The sequence below is a fragment of the Pleurodeles waltl genome, chromosome 12, assembly GCF_031143425.1.
Source record: "Pleurodeles waltl isolate 20211129_DDA chromosome 12, aPleWal1.hap1.20221129, whole genome shotgun sequence".
NCBI classification, from domain to species: domain Eukaryota; kingdom Metazoa; phylum Chordata; class Amphibia; order Caudata; family Salamandridae; genus Pleurodeles; species Pleurodeles waltl.
In genome coordinates this window covers 618,572,269-618,594,190 of record NC_090451.1, presented here as the reverse complement: position 1 = coordinate 618,594,190, position 21,922 = coordinate 618,572,269, and the positions used below count along the sequence as shown (strand labels likewise).

The 21,922-nt window shown below is 42.3% G+C and overlaps 1 protein-coding gene across 3 annotated transcripts in view; it reads right to left on the bottom strand.

Annotated features, from left to right (window-relative positions):
• ANKRD35 (ankyrin repeat domain 35) overlaps positions 1–21,922 on the bottom strand; it is a 436,761-nt gene that overhangs the window by 85,846 nt on the left and 328,993 nt on the right. For all 3 annotated transcript variants that reach the window (XM_069217933.1, XM_069217935.1, XM_069217934.1), the window contains exons 2-4: positions 18,791–18,921; positions 6,628–6,716; positions 4,610–4,674 (exon numbers count right to left, since the gene is read on the bottom strand). In XM_069217933.1, the coding sequence (XP_069074034.1) occupies positions 4,610–4,674; positions 6,628–6,716; positions 18,791–18,921 (285 nt within the window). The remainder of the gene's footprint in view (positions 1–4,609; positions 4,675–6,627; positions 6,717–18,790; positions 18,922–21,922) is intronic.

The following is a 21,922-nucleotide window of genomic DNA, read 5'->3' as shown; positions in this document are numbered from 1 at the left end:
AGGGGGTAACATGCCAGGCAAGATGGTACTTTCCTACAGTTAGAGAGATAAAAGGACTTTGACCCACAGAGTGAAGCGGATGCTCTGATTGATGGAAGCAATATGTAGAACCACATATAATGCACAATGATGCAGAATACCAGCAATTGATGAGGAACCAGAATACGTTTGTGCTGGAATGGAGGAAAGAGGTCCAGAAACAGGAAAGGATGTTTTAGAAAATTTCAGTTCTGGAGATGTGACAAGTCACCCTTATCTGGGGATATACAGGAGAAGCAACAGAAAGCCCTGGCGGATTAGGTCAGTTTACAACAATTTCGTTACAAAGCATGCCTGGATTGGCACGCCTCTAGCCTGAAGGTCTGGGCCCTGATCTTCTATGCAAACAGTGGGGAAACAGAGAGACTTGATAGCACCTAGCTGGCAAGTCAGTTACTGGTAAAGTGTGTCTGCAGCTGCTAAGATACTTGAGAAGGGCGAGTGTCAAGGTGTTTTGATGGTGCAGGGGCCGGGAGGAAGTAAGGATGCTTTACATCCAAGGAGCTGCCCCAAATACACACTTTTCGGAAGACCCAATGCAACAACCTGATATATGTTAACTACCTCAGAAGCCGCATAATATTTTTTATCTGGATGCATAAAATTAAACCAGTGAGTTGGGGAACATAAAGGGGGTGATACTTTTACTTAGAAATGATCCCTCTGTACTACAGGACCTTTCCCCAAACTGTTCCTCTCTGTACTGTCCCCTCAGACATTGCCCACGCACTCATTAGATCGCTGAGTCACTCATTCATTTGATCATTCATTGATTCTGTCGTGCTATCAGAACCTTGATTAGTCAGTCGCTCTACCTTAGAGCCCCATGTTCCTGTAGACCCAGTAAAATGTAATATTAAGAACCAGCCCCTTATTTAAATGACTCGAAGTCCCTTTGGCCCCCTAACCGCTTTTAGCCAAGGAGGGTCACTGCAGCATCCTGGAGAATCAGCTTGCATGACTAGTTTCTGTCGATAACTCCAGTGCACCTCCACCTCCTCAAGGAGCAAGCACTCTTGCACCAACCTAAAAAACCAGAGCCCTTAGACTATCCCAGGAAAACAGGCTACTAAATAATGACACAGGGATTTGGCCCTGAGATCCTAAAGCTACACCCATAGGGCTCTGGGCCCTGCATCCTTCCATGTGCCCAGGACGAGAGACCAAGCCCCGATTGCTAATCTGACCAAGAGCATGCAAACATCACAAATACTCCAGGGGGTTATTACTACTATTTTGGGCGATGTAAAAAAAAAAAAAAAAAAATGCATTTCACGAAAGGGTTAGGTCCAGGCCACTGCAGTGGAGGCGAGTGCCAAGGAATTGCACTTCTAGCATCTCCCTACCCTTCTTTCACCGTCTTCCTGCATTGCCATTTCTGTCCACTTTACTGCACAGCAAGGCAGGTGCCTCATCTTGGCTACCCATCAGGTGCGGCTTCTCCGTATGGGCAGAAGAGCATCGCCCCACCTTCCCCGCCAGCTGCAAATCCTTTTACACGGAAAGGATAATAAACTCTGTATAAAAGGGTCGGGGCATTGGGGGTGACGAGTACCGAGGGGAGTGCTCTGTGCACTCCCCTCAGAGCACATGTATGTTTGGTCTGCTGTCTCAGGCTGCCAAACACACCTGCGCTGTAGGCTCTCTCCAGCCTAGCAACACGGTAGGTGCTCCCAGCCAATCCTGACTCTGCTTTGAGCAGTGTCTGGATTGGCGCAGGGCAGGCTGCAGCGATGGGAGAGGATCGGCGCGAGAGCAGGGGTAAGTTAAAAAAAAAAATATATATATTATTATTAAATTATTTTTTAGCTTGTGCCCCCCCTGCACCGCCCAGCTCCAGCCACGCGAGCCGCTCCTGCTACCCATAATGCACCACGCCCTGCCTGGGGAGGTGAGGACATTTTGGTGACAATGCCAATTCCTCCTCTCAGCTCTAGTTTTTCCTCTCTTCTGGGCTTTCTTTTCAAATTCTCTCATCACTCCCCCATCAGAACTTAGTGCTTTGAGGCAGTCTTTAAGCTGCGTAAAGCACTGCACAAGCCGTCAACAAAACAATTCTTGTAAGGTGCAACTGAGAGCTCAGCTTTGTTCTGAGTGTGCAACAGTCAGTATTAAAATATTATTTTGTTGTTTTCAAATTGCCTTTCTCCATCATCACAGCCCGCACACCGGTCCCTGGAACATCTAGGGAAGCAGCACTTCAGTATTCTAAAGTTCCAGTCCGCGAGCACCTTTGATGGATAGGAGTTGTTTAGCCAAAGATGCTGCTCCTGCCTTTGCTTGTAGACACTGCTCGGTATTGGGAGTATTAGTGAGTTAAAATGACACAATCAACCACTCCATGTCACCCTCTGCTTTTGTATCCCACCCAATTCTTACTTCTAGTCGCTTTTCTATAACTATAGCTATTCTCCTAGTGATGAGGCGATATTAATCCTGCTAAAGTGGATGGTGCACATCTTAAAACAAACACTGGCAAAGCAAATTGATGTGTGGGCTGCCAGTCTTTTGATTTTGTAAATGCTTGTTTTTCCGTTTTTTTAAAATTAAAGATCGTGGGCGCTGGTGGGCCCTCAATGGGTCTCAAAAATCACACATTGCCATCATAGTTCCTGGCAATGAAAGTAATTGCAAATATGTAGATGGTCTCCTTTGTGAAATAGCAGAACACCCTCACCCGGAGTGAAGTTAGCCAATAGCTGTAGTGTGCTGACCCACTGGGCAATGCTGTCTGCTGGAGCAGACGGAAGAAACGTATGAACAACACAACAACAGACCAATCGATGATGAGGACTGGCTGAAAGTCCCCTATCAGTAAGTATGTTGCATGGATAGTTTTACTAAAATCAAAAGGTTTTTAACACCAGACCTAAAAAAAACAAAAACAGAGTACGCTATTTAAATATGTGGTAGGTGCACATACGGCAATGACTAGAAAGAATGTCATTTTCTTTGTTCTCTTGTATACTTGAAGAAAATGCTTTATACCAAACGAGTTGCATGGCTTCCTTTGTGTTACAGCTAATATAAATATTTAAACATAAAATAGAGACAGTTTGCGGCAACGTATATTTATTTTTTATCGATATGATTGACTTTGTCGACAGTCTGGCCGCTAAAATGGGATTTTGTAATAAGCAGCCTCAGGCTGTCACTTGATATCCATCAAAGGACAAAACGGAGTTACAGCCCCCAAGGCTTCAACTTATTTATTGATTTTTTAACTGCAGGTTTGGGACAAGTAAGACACTTCGTAGAGCTGGATCATTCAAAAGTTTAAATATAACTTTCTCCAGGATTTCTGCTAACTCACGAGTTGTTTACCCTGGGGTGGGAGGGGAGGTAAGCTCCCATTGCCTTTCGAGACCTGTAATAGTATTAGCGATCAATCCGCAAACGAGTGGGCTAGCACCACACAAGGGACCTGAGTGACAGCAGTTTTCAGTATCATCAAAACAAAGACTATTCAAGTGTCAACAGGTCATAAAAATGTGTACAGTTAAGAAAGCAGTCAGGCTGGTTTGTCGCGTGTACATTTTGTGAGGTGGTGTCTTTCTTCAGGTTTCAAAGGGCCAGACCCAGGGCGGGTTGTCAAGTAGTCAGAGCAGCAGATCATAATTAGAGGTTGTGTGATGTGTGTCACCTGGTGACTGCTTTATACCTCCAGAAAAGGTGGTTAGCAGCATCGCCTCTCCATGGAACCTCACCGCAGTCAGCTGAAATCTTGTAATGAGCCGTTAGGCGAGAGTGGCGCTTCAAGCGATGTGGTGACCGCAAGGCTTGGAGCCCTAGACACGAAGGGGCAGGCAGTCCAGCAAGGGAAGGGAATTCAGGTTCATGCTTGTCCACCGAGTGAGCTCCTGGTATATCCTGCAGGTGATCACGCAGTCGTACACCATGGTAGGCGCCACTCCCGCCATTGTGTTAGCTCTCGTGTGGGAGGAATGGGTAAGGAGCAGGGAAGAGAACATAACAAATTGACGAAGCCACTCACAGCGGACAGCAAGCTATAGGAACAGTAACATGGCCAACTAGGTTATGTTTGAGATCTTGTAATGCACATACTATGGCCTGATTAGTATATAAGCGCTGTGCGAAATCCAACTACCTGGACATCGCCTTGCATTTAAAAAAAAAAAAATATATATATATATATATATATATATATTTTTTTTGTTTTGTTCTTTAGAGAGAGGAAAGCCCTGTGCACATTCTTCAAACCTGTTGTTTTTCGATGCTATAACATTGTTCCACTGTAACAGAATGTAATAACTTGAGTCGTACATTGGTGGTCTATACTTTATGAGAAATGGAGGTATTCTTATTAGGTCAGTGCCTCTGATAAGCTGAAGGTGGGTAAGGGACCTTCACTGGGTACAGGCTTCCTTGATATGAAATGGAGAAGAGTCAGCCATATAAGAGCAGAGGGACACGTAACCGACTATCCCAGACAGTCCTTGATGCCTCACTTTCCCTGATCAAGAGCCCAACGTTTGGATTCTTTGCCACATAGGTCAGTCAGAGCCGCAAGGCAGTGTCCTCTTAACATGAGCAGAAAGGGCTTGCTTACCTGCAGGAGGAGCTTTACACAGTCAGGGTGGCAGCCACTGGCAGCCAAATGCAAGGCCGTGCATCCTAGAAAAGGACAGGTAAACAATCAATACATGAAAAACACCAGCCTAGCAATATTCAACCATCTTAATGTCCTTCATAACCTGGAGACTAAAATTTGAAGTATAGGTTTTAACAGTGCATTGTTTACCATCTTTAGAAAGTCATCCATATACAGTATCTCAGATATTACAAGAGGCTGAAGAAATATCACAACATCTGTCCCACCCACATGGAACTTCACAAGCTCCCCTTGTCAGCCCATGCCATCTTCAAAATTAGATTTATCGCCTAAGAAGGCACTAGGAGCAACACCACTGCCTATCTGGTTGAAAAGCCCATCACTCCAGTGGTTCTGGTCACATCTGCAGCCAAGGACACCCGCAGGTTGGAAACGAAGAACGGCAAATAGGAAACCATAAGGCACAGGTCTTCTTTATCTATGTTCCCATAGTCTTGAAAAACATCCTTGCGCCCATCGACAAACCCAAACCGTTCTGATTTAGGAAACGCATGAATGCATGTCTCTTTAGAGAACACTACTTTACAACGAAATAGAAGCCCACTTCTACTCTCACAACCCACCAGTCATTTGTTGAATGCATTCTTGCCTTTGACCCTGTGCAGTGTCCTGTTGCCATCCCACAGGGTTCACGCTACACAAATATCACATACATACAATTTACTAATGGGGAAAGCAATGTGACTCATCAGTACATTGTGTATTGTTAAGCCTGGAATAGTCATTGGTGTATGGTCATTGACCGTTCTGCAGTTCTAATCTTCAAGCAGAACGCAATTCAGTATCAGAACACAAAGTTACTGATCGTTAGATACATTCTTTAACATGCATTGCTATTTTTTATGTGCAGTGTGGGACAGTCAGCAGTGCAAAATAACTTCTGAACGTGCTCGTACAAGGTACAAATTGTGCCTATTAAACTCCTATCCTCACCTCCTTCCAGATGCCATTGTGACGTCTCAAGTGACAGAGCTGCGGAGAAACCTACACTGGACAATGTAATCTTGCGTTCAACAGCTTTCTCTAAGTGTCGTGCTTCTTGTTTCTCTGGCTTTCGCACTACCTAGCAAACTGGCGAAAAGGACAATCAGGGAATTGGAGTCCCTAATCAGGTAGAGTATGGCATGTGACCAACTCCTCCCCCAGCCCCAAGACCCGTCCAAAGCACTGGCCTGACATTTCGATTGATTTCCCTGCTAGGTTAGTCCACCTGGGGCAGCTGCAGAGATATAGGCAGTAGCAGGATCCTACAAAGCATCTCAACAGAAATAAGTTCTCTCAAGGCACATATTATTGCGTTAATCTTGATGGGAAACCTACCACAGTGCGAGACTTGCTCTGTTTTTAAACCTTTAATGGCGGCTTACACGCAGTTGACCACGGGCATAGCATGCTTCAGCATGCTGGAAACCTGCTTTGTGGTGTGATTTAATGTACCTGGCGATCACTGCAATTGGCAAGACTCAATAATACCATGCTCCAATAAATCTAGATTAGTTAGGTGAGTCCTCCTAGACCCTCATCTCCCTGGCTGCAGAGTCTTGCATGTTATGGCCCCAGACTCACAGCCTCTTGACTTAAGCACATCTTGCCAAGTAAATGTTTCCAAGGTAATACAACTTTTGAAAAAAACATAAGGTCTGTCTCACTGACGAGAGATGTCTGGTGCTTCTCTGCACCAACAGTACCATGATACAAGTATACAGGCTGCAGCAAATCAGATCCACTTGTTTGAGAAGAGCATTGTGACACTAGTAACTTTGTTCTGGCACCACGCAGGACCACGTCCTCACAACCACGCCATCAACGTCCTTGCCTACACCTTTAGTCTTTCAAAAATAAGCTAATCATGGTGTGTAATTGGGCGTTTTAGGATGGCGCCAAAAAAAAGAAAAACAGAGTCCATTCAAAAACAGCACTTGTAAGCTGAAATCCACACACAGCCTAAAGATTACCTTGGTCGTTTTTGGCATTGATCTCCACTCCTTGAGACAGCAAGGCGTTCAAGCATTCTGTGAAACCTTTCGCAGCAGCAAGATGAAATCTGGCAAAGACAAGGAGAATGTTTACTAAAGGTCTAGAAATCAGGAGCCCTCCAGACTATCTTTGAACATCATTGACCCTGTAAGGATTGGACTTGCTCTGTAAAAAATGTGAACACATCCTAACTTTTGAGAATACCAACTTGCTCAGCCGCACTACAGCCAGAATAGAAAATCTTGGACAACCTAGTCAAACCCACCTCACCAACCATTCATTATAATTTCTCTTCTACATAAAATCTCTCACTAAAAATGCTCTCAATATGTCGGACTAGGTTATCTCTGCACTTGCTTTGATGCAAGCAGCGCCCATTTTAAGGGAAAACTCGGACCATGGCTTCTATTAACCACACAATGGTTAGTGTCTTTTATGTGTGAATGAATCTTCTAAATTCCTCCAAGTCTTGGAAATACACATCTCAGGGTCTTTGGGCATTAGTTCACACACATAATGAGACGTTATCAGAACTTCACACACAGTCAAAATTATATACGTTCACTGAAAAACTAAAGGTTAAAGTTATGTTATAGTTTGTGAACATGTCAGTTTAAACGTAATATTTTAAACTAAAAAACACTGATTCACCAGTTATAGTTGACTCAAGAAACTATAACTCATACCTCTGTCAGGCACGTGTTGTAATCAATGACGTCATTCTAATTCTCATCATTGATGTTAGCAACGACATCATGGACCATGTCTTGAGTGTTGTAATATGTGTGGTCGTTAGCAGTTATGATGAGTGTGCATATTAGTTTCTTGAGTTACCTATAACTGCTGAACATTACTGGTTTTTGTAGCTTAAAATGTTACGTTTAAAATGCCATTTTTATCTAACTACAACATAATTGTAATCTTTTTTTTTTTTTTTTTTTTAGTGAAGTTCTACTTTTTTTTGCAATATAAAGTGCAATTTCATACCATGCATAACTATGCCAACCGACCACTGTGTGGAGTGTGAGGTTGACTGGAGGGCCTGGTTTTAGGGCAGATCCTGCGTCCAACCACCTGGAATGCGGCTGGCCAAACCCTGGCCATTTGCACTGGGGGCTGAATGCAGGGCTGGGCGTGTTGACAGCCAATCCACCAAACCAGAATGGACACCAACTCCCCTCTCCTTTTTTATTTTAATGTGTTCCCAATCCTGTGGGTGGAATGGGGTTGCACAGATTCCTGTAGCAGGCCGAACGCCTGGGCTGGCTCTCCTGGGACTCCCATGGAATTGTGGCACCCTAAAAGATTTTTGCTTTTTAAGTAGACCCTTTGGGACCCCGTCCAAGGTCTAGAATGTCAGGATACCCCTATCCTGCCTTCCTTAGACCTTATTTTCTTTTGACTTTCAGGATACGGGGACACAGCCCCAGAGCTCTATAATGGGTGCTGCAACATGAAGAGCATTTTTTTTGTGTTTCGGCCAGCCAGTCAAAGTTTGTGCTCCTGTGGGAGCAGAAGGAGAAAAAGCCCACTCTGCCAATCAGATTGTTCCATTATTTGAAGTTGCGTGCCTTGGGACTCCTGAAAGAGTCCCACAAACCAATCATCCAAATATACATACATTTTGAACCCTAAGTTCTCAAAAACTACTGAACCGCTTTAAACCAAAACAAAAAAAGCAGGCTTTCTGGGTAAAGATCTAGCTTTCTGCCAAATTTGTTTTAATTCCATTCGTCTGTTTGGGTTGTAGCATGATTCAAAAACCCCCAATAGAAATGTAATGGGGAAATTGTGTTTTGGGGCCCCCTTTTTTCTCAACCCCCTCTTGTCAGATCACCCCAAAACTTACAAGGAAGGAGCAGAGGTAGACAAACTCTTTTGGGAAGATTCGGCATATGGCATCAAAGTTACTTTCAAACCAAAAAATCGATTTCCTCATATAACTAGAACCTAACTATAACTACAGACAGTGGCGTTTGCTAAACACTTGCGGGAGTCCTGCCGGCACACAACTTTATATAATAGAGCAAGCTCACTGGCAGAGGGGATATTTTTCGCCCCAGTGGCAGCGAGAGGTTCCCGCAATCTCCTCAGGAGGTATGCGCTCTGATTGGCTGGCTGCAACATGAAGAGAAATGTTACAGCCATAATTTCAGGACACAGGGAGTCACTCCCAGTGTCCTGGGAAAAAAAAAGGTACAGTGGGGCAGGTTAGTGGTACCCTGACCCCTTTGGACATTGTGGGAGGGAACAACAGGGACCAATTAAAAAAAAAAAACATGTTGAGGTTGCACCGTTCGCACAGGACTCTCACAGGAGTCAAAAGGACTTTATTACTCCTGCCAAAGACCTGGAAAACCATTTTAAAAAATCATAACAAGGGGACGTGGGAGTCTGTGGATGGTTGGCTGAATATGAGTGGTTGACTGTACGGCTAATCCACACTGCACACGGCCATATCTTGTGCCCAGCAGTGTTATGTCTTCCCATGGGGTGCTGAGCACAGGACGTGGCCACAGGTCAGGTCCTGTGGCCAAACCCCCAGTGTTTCAGGCGAAGGCCATGCCTGGCAAGGGGCTGGCTGTCCCAGGGGTTTTAGATATAGGTCCTGTGGCCAATCCTACACTGGGCACGGACGAAGGCTGTGAGCGGTGGGGAGTTTGCTGCCTGTGGGAAGTGTGGGCACAAGGCCTTGCAGTGGGTGTTGCCTGCCCTTGGGGGGGATGGATGTAGGGGCTGGTAGCAGGACTGGCCCTGTGGCCAACACCACGCTGCATATGGCTGAGGGTCGTGCGGGGGGGGTGTTGGTATATGTACATATTGTAATAAAATATTACTTGATGTTAATAAAAATCTTAGAAATTCACTGAAGAAAATCAACAGGCTAAAGTGACGTTATAATTAGGTTAAAATGTCAGTTTAATGTCAGTTTAAACCTAACATTTTAATCTAAAAATACCACTGAAATTCACCAGTAATAGTTAACTGAAGTAGGTATAAGTCACAGCCTCTCCAAGGCTTGACAGTGCAGCTGTTGCCTGACCAATGTTATCAACAAAAAAGAGCTTCCAGATTATGACCAAGAGAGGGGCTTAGGTTCCACCTACATGTTGGGTTCCCCTTAGTACAGGTTTTGATTGGGCCTATTTTGTATGCTTCCACTAAAAAGACCGCTTGTATTGCATGTTTCGGCTTTTGGCAAAGCTTATACTCGATACAGCTGGACTGAGTTGGGTATGGTGGCAAGCCAGAGATCATGGCTATAGGCCTGAAATGTTTATTATGAAATGCTATGATAAAGGCTCTGGGTCTGACATTTATTGTGAAAAGCATATGTTAACGCCGATAGGTGTTTAAGTGAGGGTTGTTATTTCTCTGTATTAAAGCCTACTGATCTGTATGTTGTTACATGGAATCTCACAGATTACCATAGCGGTCAAGGGTTTTGGTGTTGGACAAATTGTGTTCATGTACACAGAAGGTTGGCTCTGTGAGAATCCTTGTTAGGTCATTTTACGAGATACAGTATTTTGTGTTGCCAACTGTAATTCTGTATACCTTTCAAACTTTATGACTTGGTGTCTAATGGTCACCTTATGAAAAAGGTTACGCTCCGTATTTTAGGCCTGAGTTGATCATGGTGACCAGCTATGGGTCTGATTGGTGCACTGGGAATGGTTATGTTGGATGCCATAGGTCTGGTCTGCTAAATATGAAACATTATGAAGGCAGTAAGTCTAGCTTATTGTTGTAAAAAGCATTTGTGAAAGCTAGTAAACAGGTCATCACATTGTGTTACAGGCAACAGTTATTTTGTTACATGTAATCTCACAGTTTACTGTAGTAGGCAAAGGTTTTTGCACTGACCAAGCACTCTGACAAACCCATGGGATTTCCACTGTGATGATTCGTGTTTGGCTCTGTGGAGGGGGGTTGAATCTTGTATTGCAAGCTGTATTTTGTCTACATACTTGTAATTCAGTAATTGTATGCATGATGATTTACTGTTTATGTGCTCTTGAATAGTCAAGTGCCAATTATGGTGTAAATCTAAAGGCAAAGGGTATGGGCATCATAGGTTAATTGGGAAAAATCAAGCCACATTTCATAGGCTTGATTTGTTCTTTTGGAATGTTACAACAAAACCAGTAGGTCTGACCTACATATTGTGAAAAGCATTTGTTAAATAGAATGGGTTTTTAAGGAGAGATTGTCATGACACTACGTTAAAATCTGTAGGCAGGCATTTGGTTTCATGGACATCACAGATTACCGTGGTAGGCAAGGGTTTTGATGTTCTGGATCCACCCAAACAAATTGTGGGGGCAGAAGATATGCACTACACTGATCCCTGTCAGACTCTTAGGAGAGACAGTATTTTGATTTGCCAACTGTAATTTTGAATACATTTACAATTTTATGACTGTATGGTTAATGGTTGTCTTACGGGAAAGGTTATGCTCAAGGTAGTAGGCCTGAGATGGCTATGGTGCCAAGCCAATGTTAACAGCTGTAGGCTTGGTTGGTGTGCGGGGAATGTTTTACTAGATGCTATAGGTCTGGTCTGATTATTAAAAAACGTATTACCAAGGCAGGTTGCCTAGGCTTATTTATTGTGAAAAGCATACAGTAAAGCCAACAGGCTCTAATAGTTTTCTCTGTATTAAATCTTTTAGATAGGTATTTTTTTACCTGCGATCTCACAGTTATAGCAGGCTAAGGTGCTGTCTGGAGCACTCAAATTCAAACCAATCAAAGCAGTATTTCAAAATAATTTCAATTTATTATACGGTATAGCATAGATATAAAAAGGGGGTCTCAAAACATGCATAAACAGCTCAATGGATTTGAATTAAATTTGACAGGAATACAGATTATGGTGAGTAGATGATACTTTTGTGTAGTACAGATAGTTTTAACTTTGTAAGTCATTTTAACTTAGTGATACCTGTTACGGTAGTTTTGCAAACTCTTACTGTATTTTGCAGAAGTACTGTGGTACATAGCAATGACAAGGCATTATGTGGTTGGCTAATGATGGCCTTTACAAAAGTTAAAGGCAACCATGTTGTTTTAAGTACACTTTGACTGTGTTCTGGGTTACGGCTTTAGATGTAGGTGAGTATTAGGTTTTTTATTTCCTAACTTTTACCACTTTATTAAAGTTATAATAGTTAGGGGAAATAATTTTTTTAGTTTTGATATATTTAAAAAAAACATGTATAGAGCACCAGAGTACTTCCTAGGGAGAGCCGCAGTACTTAAATTTTTTTAAAAGATATGTTAAAAAAATCAAAAACCTCACTACACTATATTTTACAAATGTAGTGTAGTACAGTGTATTTTAATTTTTTTACATATTTAATTCTTTATAAAAGGTCTGTGGTGTACCACAGTAATGCCTACAAATTACTGCACTACTTACAAAAAATTGTACAAGAAACCTGGTTCTCCCTAATCTGCTGTACATATTACAACTTTAGTAAAGTGGTAATAGGTAGGGAACAACAATTTAAACTAATACTTAGCTATATGTAAGGCCCTAAACCAGAATGCAGAGAAAGTGTGCGGAAAACTACATGGCTGCCTTTTATGTTTTGTAAAGACAACCATTAGTCAATCAGATCTTGCCTGGTCATCGTCATGTACCATGGTATAATATACAAATGACTATTTTAGCACTTATATCTTTAAGACTACTTATAATTTACACTACTTAATATATATTTCTGCCACATCACAGCCTTTCACCCATATTCACGCTACATCTGTTTCAAGTACCACACTCCACTCCATGCTATTACACTTTACGTCACACCACTATATTCCACTCCTCTATGCTAATCCACATTGTATGCTCTCCACACCATGCTCTTAGACTGTACACCACTCCATTCTACGAGACTCCAGTTTACACTACTTCACTGTAGAACCCTCCAATCTACCCTCGAATCTACCCTATTCTTCTGTACGCAACGCCATTCTACACCACTCCATTCCACACAACTACACTCTACACCACTCTGTTTGCTATTCCACTCTACCCTTCTCCGCTCAACGCCTCCCCCAGTGTCTGCTACTTCACTGTACACCACTCCACTGTATGCCACGCCACTCCAGGCCAATGTACTATACGCTATTCCACTGTAGCAACTACACACTACACCACTCCACTTTACACCAGTCCACTGTATGTCATTCCATGCTACTGCACTTTATGCCACTCCACTCTATGCTATTCAACTCTATGCCACTCTACTGTATGCTATTCTACTGTGCGCTATTTCAGTGTATGGCACTCCAGTGTACGCTTCTCCACTCTATGCCCATACATTCTACATTATTCCACTCCAAGTTATTTCAGTGTATGGCACTCAACTGATTTACTCTACTACACTCTATGCTACTCCACTATAAGCCATTCCAGTGTACACAACTACGAGACTCCACGCTACTCCACTATTCGCTATTCCATTGTATGCCACTCCACTCTATGCCACATCACTCTACACCACTCCACTCAATGCTAATCCACTGTACGACACTCCACAGTAATAGAATCCACTCTATGGCATCCCACTACGCCACTCCAATCTATGCTATCCCACTGTATGCCACTCCACTCTATTCTGCTCTACACCACTCCAAGGTATGTCACGCCACCCTATGCAACTCAAGTTTCTACCACTTGACCCAACGCACCTTCACTGTAAGCCACTCCACACTATCCTATTCCACTCTACGACACTGCACTGTATGCCACTATGCTCTATGCTATTCCACTCTACACCACTAGACAGAACTTTACTCAACCCTATGCCACTCTACGCCACTCCAGTGTACCACACTTTATGCCACTCCACTCAACACCACTCCACTGTATTCTATTCCACTGTTAGTCACTCCAGTGTACCACATTTCAATCTACGCCACTCCACACCACTCCACTGTATGCCACTCCACTGCACCACACTACACTCTACAACAGTAGTTACCAACATTTTGACTTCTGTGGAGCCCCACTTTATCATTATTGGATCCCGGGGACCCCCACTGAATTGTTCTGGAATTTTGGGAATTACAGTCATTACTGAAAGCTGGGGACCTAAGCTGTCAATATTATTTAATTTTCTGAGCAGTTGCGGACCTCCTGAGGAAGCTTCGTGGACCCCCCAGGGGTCCCCGGCCCACAGGTTGGGAACCACTGCTCTACAACACTACTCTGTGCGAAACTCATCCACCTTACTCAACAACACTCAACTTAATGACAATCCACTCAACAAAACTCCAAGATTTGAAATACATTATTACTAAAAAAAAAAAACTAATTAAAATTCAATGAAAAAAAACAAAGGATAAACCTTTATTATAGTTAGGAGAATGTTTATTCTTTTTAAAAAAGCTTAAATTACACAAATGTTGAAAATTCTAAACTTACAGTTATATGTTAAATTTATAATTTACGCACACCCTTTAAATTACTATAACTTTATTTACTCTTTAGATACATAACAAACTAAACAAAAATAAGAAATTCTAAAGTTATAATTATACACGTAATTTATAATTCATTCAACATGTTCAAATTATTATAACTCACGCACCTCCACACAGTGTATTCAACTTGTAGCTCATTAGTTTTCAATCTACTCCTTTAACTGTTCCCCTTTCAATTTTTTTCTTCTCCTTTTTATTAATAGTAATGTTTCTTAAGAAGATACTACAGCTGTCCACTGGGTACTAACAGGTTGTGTGCTTCCTGATCATTCCAACTGTAGTACACCACATCCCATGTGGCCACTTCCTCTAAACCTGTTTACTATTCAAAAATGGACAACATGTTGGTTACAAATACAGAGGCCATGCTGGAACTTTAAATCAATGAAAGACTATTTAAAATACCTCTACAACACTGGCACACGCTGCTATGTTCATTTTGTTCTTGTAAGAATATGCTCAACGTGTTTCGGCAGCAGCAACTTTTCTTTTTCTACTTGTATTCTTTTAATTCATTTTGCATATGTTGCTGAGTTTGTCTATATTTTATTGTTATTATGTCAGCGGGTTAATTCAGATACCAGTCAGTGGATGGATGAATGGATGTATGAGTGCAAAGACGAGTCACAGAGTGCATGTACGGTGATTTACTGAGTGACTAAAACCATCAATGAGGGAAAAGCCGCTTTCATTATTAAACCAGACAAATTGGCATTCCCAGTGCTTGTTCTTTGACTTGTTTTAATTTACTCTCACTTCCATGCTATTGTAGTGACAGGCCCTTTCAATTATTCTTTTTCTATCCATCCTGGTTCAGAAATTGAGACAAGCTTCCTGCTGCTTTAAATGTCTAGTATCTATGAATTTATAATCAATTTCTATATTTTTTAGATTTGTTTTGGGATTTTTCTAATCATTTTTCATTTGTTTAACACCATTTTCAATTCAAGCAAACGTTTTATGACAAACACAGCATTTTGTTTGCGTACACGTTAGCGGAAGAATACCCATTATTCAATTGCACGACAGATCCTTTGTCTCAGTGCCTGTATCTGTGTCAGATTTAGTGAATTTGGGTAGAGTAATTTAAAAATAAATTAGTTTGTGTTGAAATGCATGTCCTGTTGCAACAACAACATGAAACCTACTCTTAGGGGCAAAAGCACATCTGGGTAGATGTATCTAATCTGCTTGTGCTTAAGGAAGGTTTTTTTCTGGCCACCCTAGTAGCATTCATTGCCCGTGTTCCTTCATCAGACCCGCACTTATGAGGAATCATGCTTGCCAAACAAGAGGTTTCACATGAATAAGAGTGGGAGAACTTGCTTAGTTACATATGCTTTGGTAAGCAAATAACTGGTCTATTTTGAGGATTACTTGGCTGACCTCCTCAGGGTTTCATAACTCAGTACTCAATGTAATTCTCTCCAGTAACAGCTGTGACAGAAAAACAAAACAAAAAAACTAACCGAGTGAATAACCAAAATTTCTGAATGCAATAATTTTTTCATCCATAATACCCTAAAATGTTCAATTCAATTTTTACTTGGTAATTATTTTGATCACTGATTTAGCTTTATGAACTTGTATTCAGTGGCGAGCTCTGAAAAAGGCCAACTGATAACCCCACACGCTCTGCTGAAACATACACGGTCAAAAGTCTGCTCATGAAAGTAAAGCTAAGAGACCTATTTCTTGCTCAGGTCTGTAAAGTCTACCCCAAATTTCAAAATCCGGTGCCAGGGGCTCAGATCCTTTGTTCTACTTAGCTGGCTATACACAATATTATACTTTGCAACACTAAAAAGCAATATACACTGTTGTCCACCAAAAATGTGTATTTTCCATTACATGTACAACTAAGTTTACATACACATTCGGAAAAATGTTCAATTTGCAGTTTCTAAATATGTTAGTCTAACACCACCTGCATATTTCCTCCACATTAAACCCTACGAAACAACCGTAAAGACCGCTATGAAAAGTAAAATAATAATGTCCCACTAGGCGCTTTTTAAGTTCCAGATTTTTAACCAGTGTTTTACTAGGTTTTCTCGGTCAGTTTTGTTTCATTAATTTTGGTTGTGGAACTATATTTAAAAACTCTTTTCACATGTAGCACAAAACTAAAATATCATCATACTACAAAGTTTACAAGATACAAAATATGAACACTTATAAATGCTGTTGGTGAAACACTGCAAAAACAAGCAGTTGAGAAAAATGGATTCTTAGAACCAAAATCTGCCAAGGTGAGGCAGGGAACTAGTCACTTGCATAGATGTGCAATTTAATCCAGGAAATTCCTAGCACAAGACTCAGTGCTCCTACAGTGACTGCCACTGAGAAGTCTGTTATGAGGCTACACAAAGTGGATTATACAGGAACAATTTATCCTCATCCTTTATTTATCCATAAAGCTATTTGTGTAAACCTTAAGGCATGTTGCAGCCTTCCCTTCAGAGCCCAAGTGAAGACAGCTCTCTCCTTAGGACCAAGAATATTTTCCTTTCCAATCAAAGAGCAACGGCTCGTCAACAACTCCTAACAGTGAGCCCATTAAAGCCGGAGTCACTGACCAAGTCATGAACATTGTATCAAACTTCTTCCAAAAGGAATTCTTGGTAGTGCATCCCAGGCGCATAATGTACCCTCCACTTCAGCAGTCTAATCAGGGTGTATGTGCTGCTAGGTAGTTCAGTGTAACATAAATGTATAATTTCTGTGGCGTCTTCGACTTTCATTGGAGCCGTATCTACAAACAGAAGCTCAAATGCTGCTGCAAAACAATAGCATGATGGGCCAATGGAGTGTGGGAAAAAATGGAAAAAGAGCATGAAAAGAAGGGAGGCAGGAAGGGATGTGGAATAAGAGGACAGGTGCATGATGTGAAAGACGGATGGATGCAGAATAGAATGGACAAATGGAAAGAATGGTTGGAGGGAAGAGTGAGTCGAAGGGTGGATGGAAGGATATGGATGAAAGAAGGATGACAAATGAAGCAATGAAAAGTATATCGGATACATGTAAAAAGTGAAGGATGAATGAAAGGAGAAAAGGAAGAGTTGAAATAATAAATGTGGATGATGGCGAAAAGGAAGGATGAATTCAAAGGAGGGAGAGATAAGAGAAAGATGAAAGGAGTACAAAACAGGCTCAAGAATGGATGGATGGAAAAAAGGAAAGAAGGTTAAAGACAGAAGGAAGGACTGAGAAAGGATTAAGACTGGTTCTATGGATGGAGAACACAGAAAGATGGAGGACGGCTAGACGGATTGGTGGGACGCCACATGTCGAGGCCTGGACAATGCAAAGGTCTATAAAGGTTTTTCTGGATTTCCTCAGGATAGGATGACTCCTCCCTGTGGCCAGGGTGCCATTTCGCACTTAACAGCACATGTGAAAATGTTTCAGGTGCCTCCCAGCTAGGAGGAAAAAGCCACAAACGGTAAAAAAAAAAAAAAAAAAAAAAAAAATACCCTCCTTCATAATCAAATAGTTCTTGATTGAAAATGAAGATTATGCATAAGAAAATTTGCAGGTCAACAAAGTCTCCCTGACATCAAAGAAGAGGAAAGAGCCAAGCAACGAGATCCAGCAGACGATCCAATGGGAATCCAGAGGCAAGGAGGGAAATAGGATACAAAAAAAGTGCAGGCTCGATGAACCACTTGAAAAATAAGGAAACAAATCAAAACATGTTTTAGTTATTAGTGCATCCTTTAAAAAAGGCCCAAGTTGGAACTGCCCCTACAGGAAGAGACCCCGCTTCATTTTGGATTGCTCAAGCTCCTACAGACATCTGTGGACCAACCACCTCTCCGGAAAGAGCTATTCATAGCACTTGGCGTGACGCTCTTTTAGCACATCTTTCACCTATTGCAGACCTCCGCCCTACTGCTGCAGCTGTTCCCACCGGGCTCTCTACAGGTTGAGGAGCAAACCTCCAGGGGCTGCAAGAACTGAAAGACCAGAGAGATTTCTGCTGCAGGGCCTCCCACCGCATGCTGAGCATGGCATCCTGCAACACACACCTGACTACACTATGCGTGCACTGAATTCCACCGAAGGCTTGTCGCCTTTGGTAAGCTCTCTGTGCAGACATAACACCACATTAGGCCACCCTTGAAGAATCCGATTATTTCATGTGCGCCCAAAGAGAATTACCTGGAAAGCCTCCATCTTTCGGCTGAATTCTTTGATAACAGCTGTGTACGATGCACCATTAGGCCACATTGTTCTCAGAATTCCCTCAGATGAAGCAATGTCGAACAAGTTCCAAGCTGTAACCAAGCTCACATGCTCACTCGGTGCCATTTAGGCCATAGTTCACAGATTGGGCTATTTTAGATTTCTGGCAACTTCCCTGACATACCCACCAAACGTATCACGTAGCTACCAGCAGCTGAGCCAAAACGCAACCAGCAGAACACGGGATAAATGACAAGGCTCTCATTCTTTACAAAATGGAAGCCAGTCTGAAATCGGCTTCCATTTTAAAAATTGTACATACATGCCTGATATTGCAGCAACATTAAAAAAACAGTGGCTATGTGTATGTATCTTTCTTGGGCATTAAATAAGGAAATTGCCCACCTCCCCGATCCCAGAGAGAAATGTGGAATTATCGATAAACTTACGTACGCTGATTGCCCCTTGGGGTTGGGTTTGGAGGCTCTCACTGGCTTCTTGGAGAGAAGGGCTTCGATTTTCCCCAGATCTCGCTTCTCTACCGCCTCAAAGAGCTTCTGGTCATGCTTGTTCCATTTTTCAATCTGATCACAAAAAATGAAAAAGTAAATAAAGTCTTAGTCAGAAAATAAACTTTGATTGGATAGTGAATGGCGGAGACACGGTGGAAACAGCCTGTATCTTGCACATCGTGATTGATCACTGCTGCTTTGGATCATATCGAGATCAAAGGTCAAGTTTAAGCAGGTGCAGCCCACTATTGGCACGCTTGGTATGCCTGGAGAGTTATGTGCGAGTTATTTTCGGCCAGCGACACATGTACTCACCTGCCTCGGCTCTAGGAAACCAGACCAAACACAGTAGCGCAACGAAACTTGAGGGGGCAACTGCAACGTGAACGGAGCACCCCCCCCCCCCCCTCCAACTCACTCAGGAGCTCTCGGGCCAGGGTACTGTGCAAAAGGGGGAACCCTGGAGCTCAGCCTCCACACACCCGCGCTGCGGAGGCCTTTGTTACGCCACTTATCAAACAGCTTATTAGGAATTTTCCAATAGGCCAGTTTATTTTCTGCTATAAACTGGGGGGGAATGAGAGAACGCAAAACTATGGTACTACAAAGCTCAAACGGTAAAGTTTACAAGTATCAACAAAATCATTAGTGCCGTGGTAGAGTCTAGCCTTTGTGCACGCACTGTACGGGAGGGGGGGGGGGGGTGGGGGGGCGAGGGGGGGTAAAAGCATAGCGGCACAGAGCGGAAGTGGTGCCAAAGAGTGCAAGGTCCTGCCCGCGAGGCTATGAGCCCGGTGCCCACAGATGGGGTTAGAAGCATTCATGCTTAACAATCCTACGACAGGACCAGAAGCCTGTGTGACCTATAAGCTATTCCCGAACAGAAGCAGAAACATGGCTTCTGGTGCTGTAGTCTTATCTTCGGGGTCAAAAGAAGCGTCGACCTCCTAGAGGGCCAACGGAATCACAGCTACCCTAACCTTGGAAAACGCAGCACTGTTCATGGAACCCCTAGTGCTCCGACCACTTTACAGAATCTGGTGGGGTTCCACGATGACCAAAGGCAGCCATTTTCTCACCTGGCAGAGCTTTCAGCTTTCCCAGGGTTCAACTAGGAATGTTAAGGAAAATAATGAAACTGCATCTGTACGTAGGCGTAGTTCTATTGGTGCTAATTTACTAATTTAGACATCACTAGGGATGTAAGTACCCCCCCAAGTGTATATTATAGTAAAAAAACAAATTGTGTTAAATGAGAATAAATTGCAAAGAAATACACTTCTCACCTGTGTGCTGATAACCAAAAGTATGCAACCTTTATAATACATGCCAACATGTTAAAAGAGGCAAGTGGGAGAACTTTCAAAAATAATCGAGAAGTTGCATTTCCCCCATTCTTTCTATTGAAGCAGAAGCAATTTCAAGCGGGAGACAGCAAAAACAAAGCCATTTTTGGCTTAAAAATGTGGGAGTCTTCCACCAGAGTCGGGTCTATTGGCATATAAGCTTCATAATGCCACAAAGTTTTCCATTGGATTTGAAAAGGTTGCAAAAAAACAAAAAAAGGTTCCGCTTTGCATAAGTCTGAACTGCATACACGAAGAAGTCCCTACCTTAGAACAGATCACAGAGAATCCGTTGTGATACAAATAGGTCTCTGAAAAATTCCTATTGTGCTAGCAAAACTAGCAAGGGGGCCGGCCCTATATCAGATTGCCCGGAACAGCACGCTGGGTGGAAAGAAAATGTGGTGTTTGTTGTGGGGGCGGGGATCGCTGCGGTGTGAGGACAGGTGGTGTGAGGAAGATGGGAGGATTGGGTGCCACCAAATATGCAGAGGTACATCATGGGCTGAGCACAAAGTCTTTAATGGGACACGATTGAGAGCAAGTGGGATGGACAAGCTTCTGTTTGCGTGACAGTACGTCAGGCAGCTCCCTGCTGCACCCCTCAGAATACCGGCACCCCAGGCCTGGGCCCAACACATGCATGCCCAAGGCCAGACCTGACTAGCAAACGTTGCAAATCTTTGCAAATTTCTTAGTTACAACATTCTGAAGTTTTTGGTCAAAGGAGTCCGGTTCCAGCAGAAAATGCCTCGTGCTTTATTATTCTTGCCTCTCTCTCAGATGACTTTTCATCGCAAAGGATGCCCTCACATTTGATTTTATTGTTATTAGGGAAGTAGAGCAACCTTAAATTTACAATTACAATTATACATTAGTATTATAATATAATAATATATAATAATATAATTAGGGACATTATTACAATAAGATATAATACAATAAAATTTAATATAATTAGGTACAACTCATGAGGCACAAAATTAAATGAGCACAACCAAATTATAAACCAGTACCAATGGAACCCAAAGCAGACAACAAAAAAACCCAAAAAACACACAATCTTCAAAGTTCATTATTTAATATTTAAAATTTCAACTAATGGCTACAAAGTATCCCCTAGTCGTTTTGCTCCCTTTTTTTTTTTTCCTTTAGCTTTCAAAATAGCAAATTCAATTTCAATATAGTAGAAAAATGCCCACCAATTTCTCATCGTTTGGGGTGGGGAATTCCATTCTCGAGCACCACAGTGCCTAGTTGTAATAGCTCGCAATAAAAACAATTTGTATATAGAGGGGACACTCAGTCCCATCATAAAGATAAGGTTATTAACATTAAACACGACAGAGAACCATGTGTAGGTCAGCATTCTCCCTCTGGAGGAGGGTGCATTTCGAAGACCCTGTACCCTTCTATTTAGATATCTTATCCAGTGTGTAATATAGCACACTGGCCGCCGGGAAATGCTGGAGTTTGAGTCTGGCAGATAACAAAATTCAACTGGGCCTTGTCAATGCATTTTGTATTTCCTGTAAATCAACTGTTTTCCCAATCTTAGAGGACCATCTTGCCGCTTAACCGTTCAAGTCATCCTCTCTAAGAGATAACACCTATAAAAACATCTAATGTCGATTTCAACATTCGAAAAAAACTCACACTTGATTTTCACACGTGATACTGCATAGAAATCTTTGCTGCATTTTTTTTTGTTTACAATTTTGTTCACC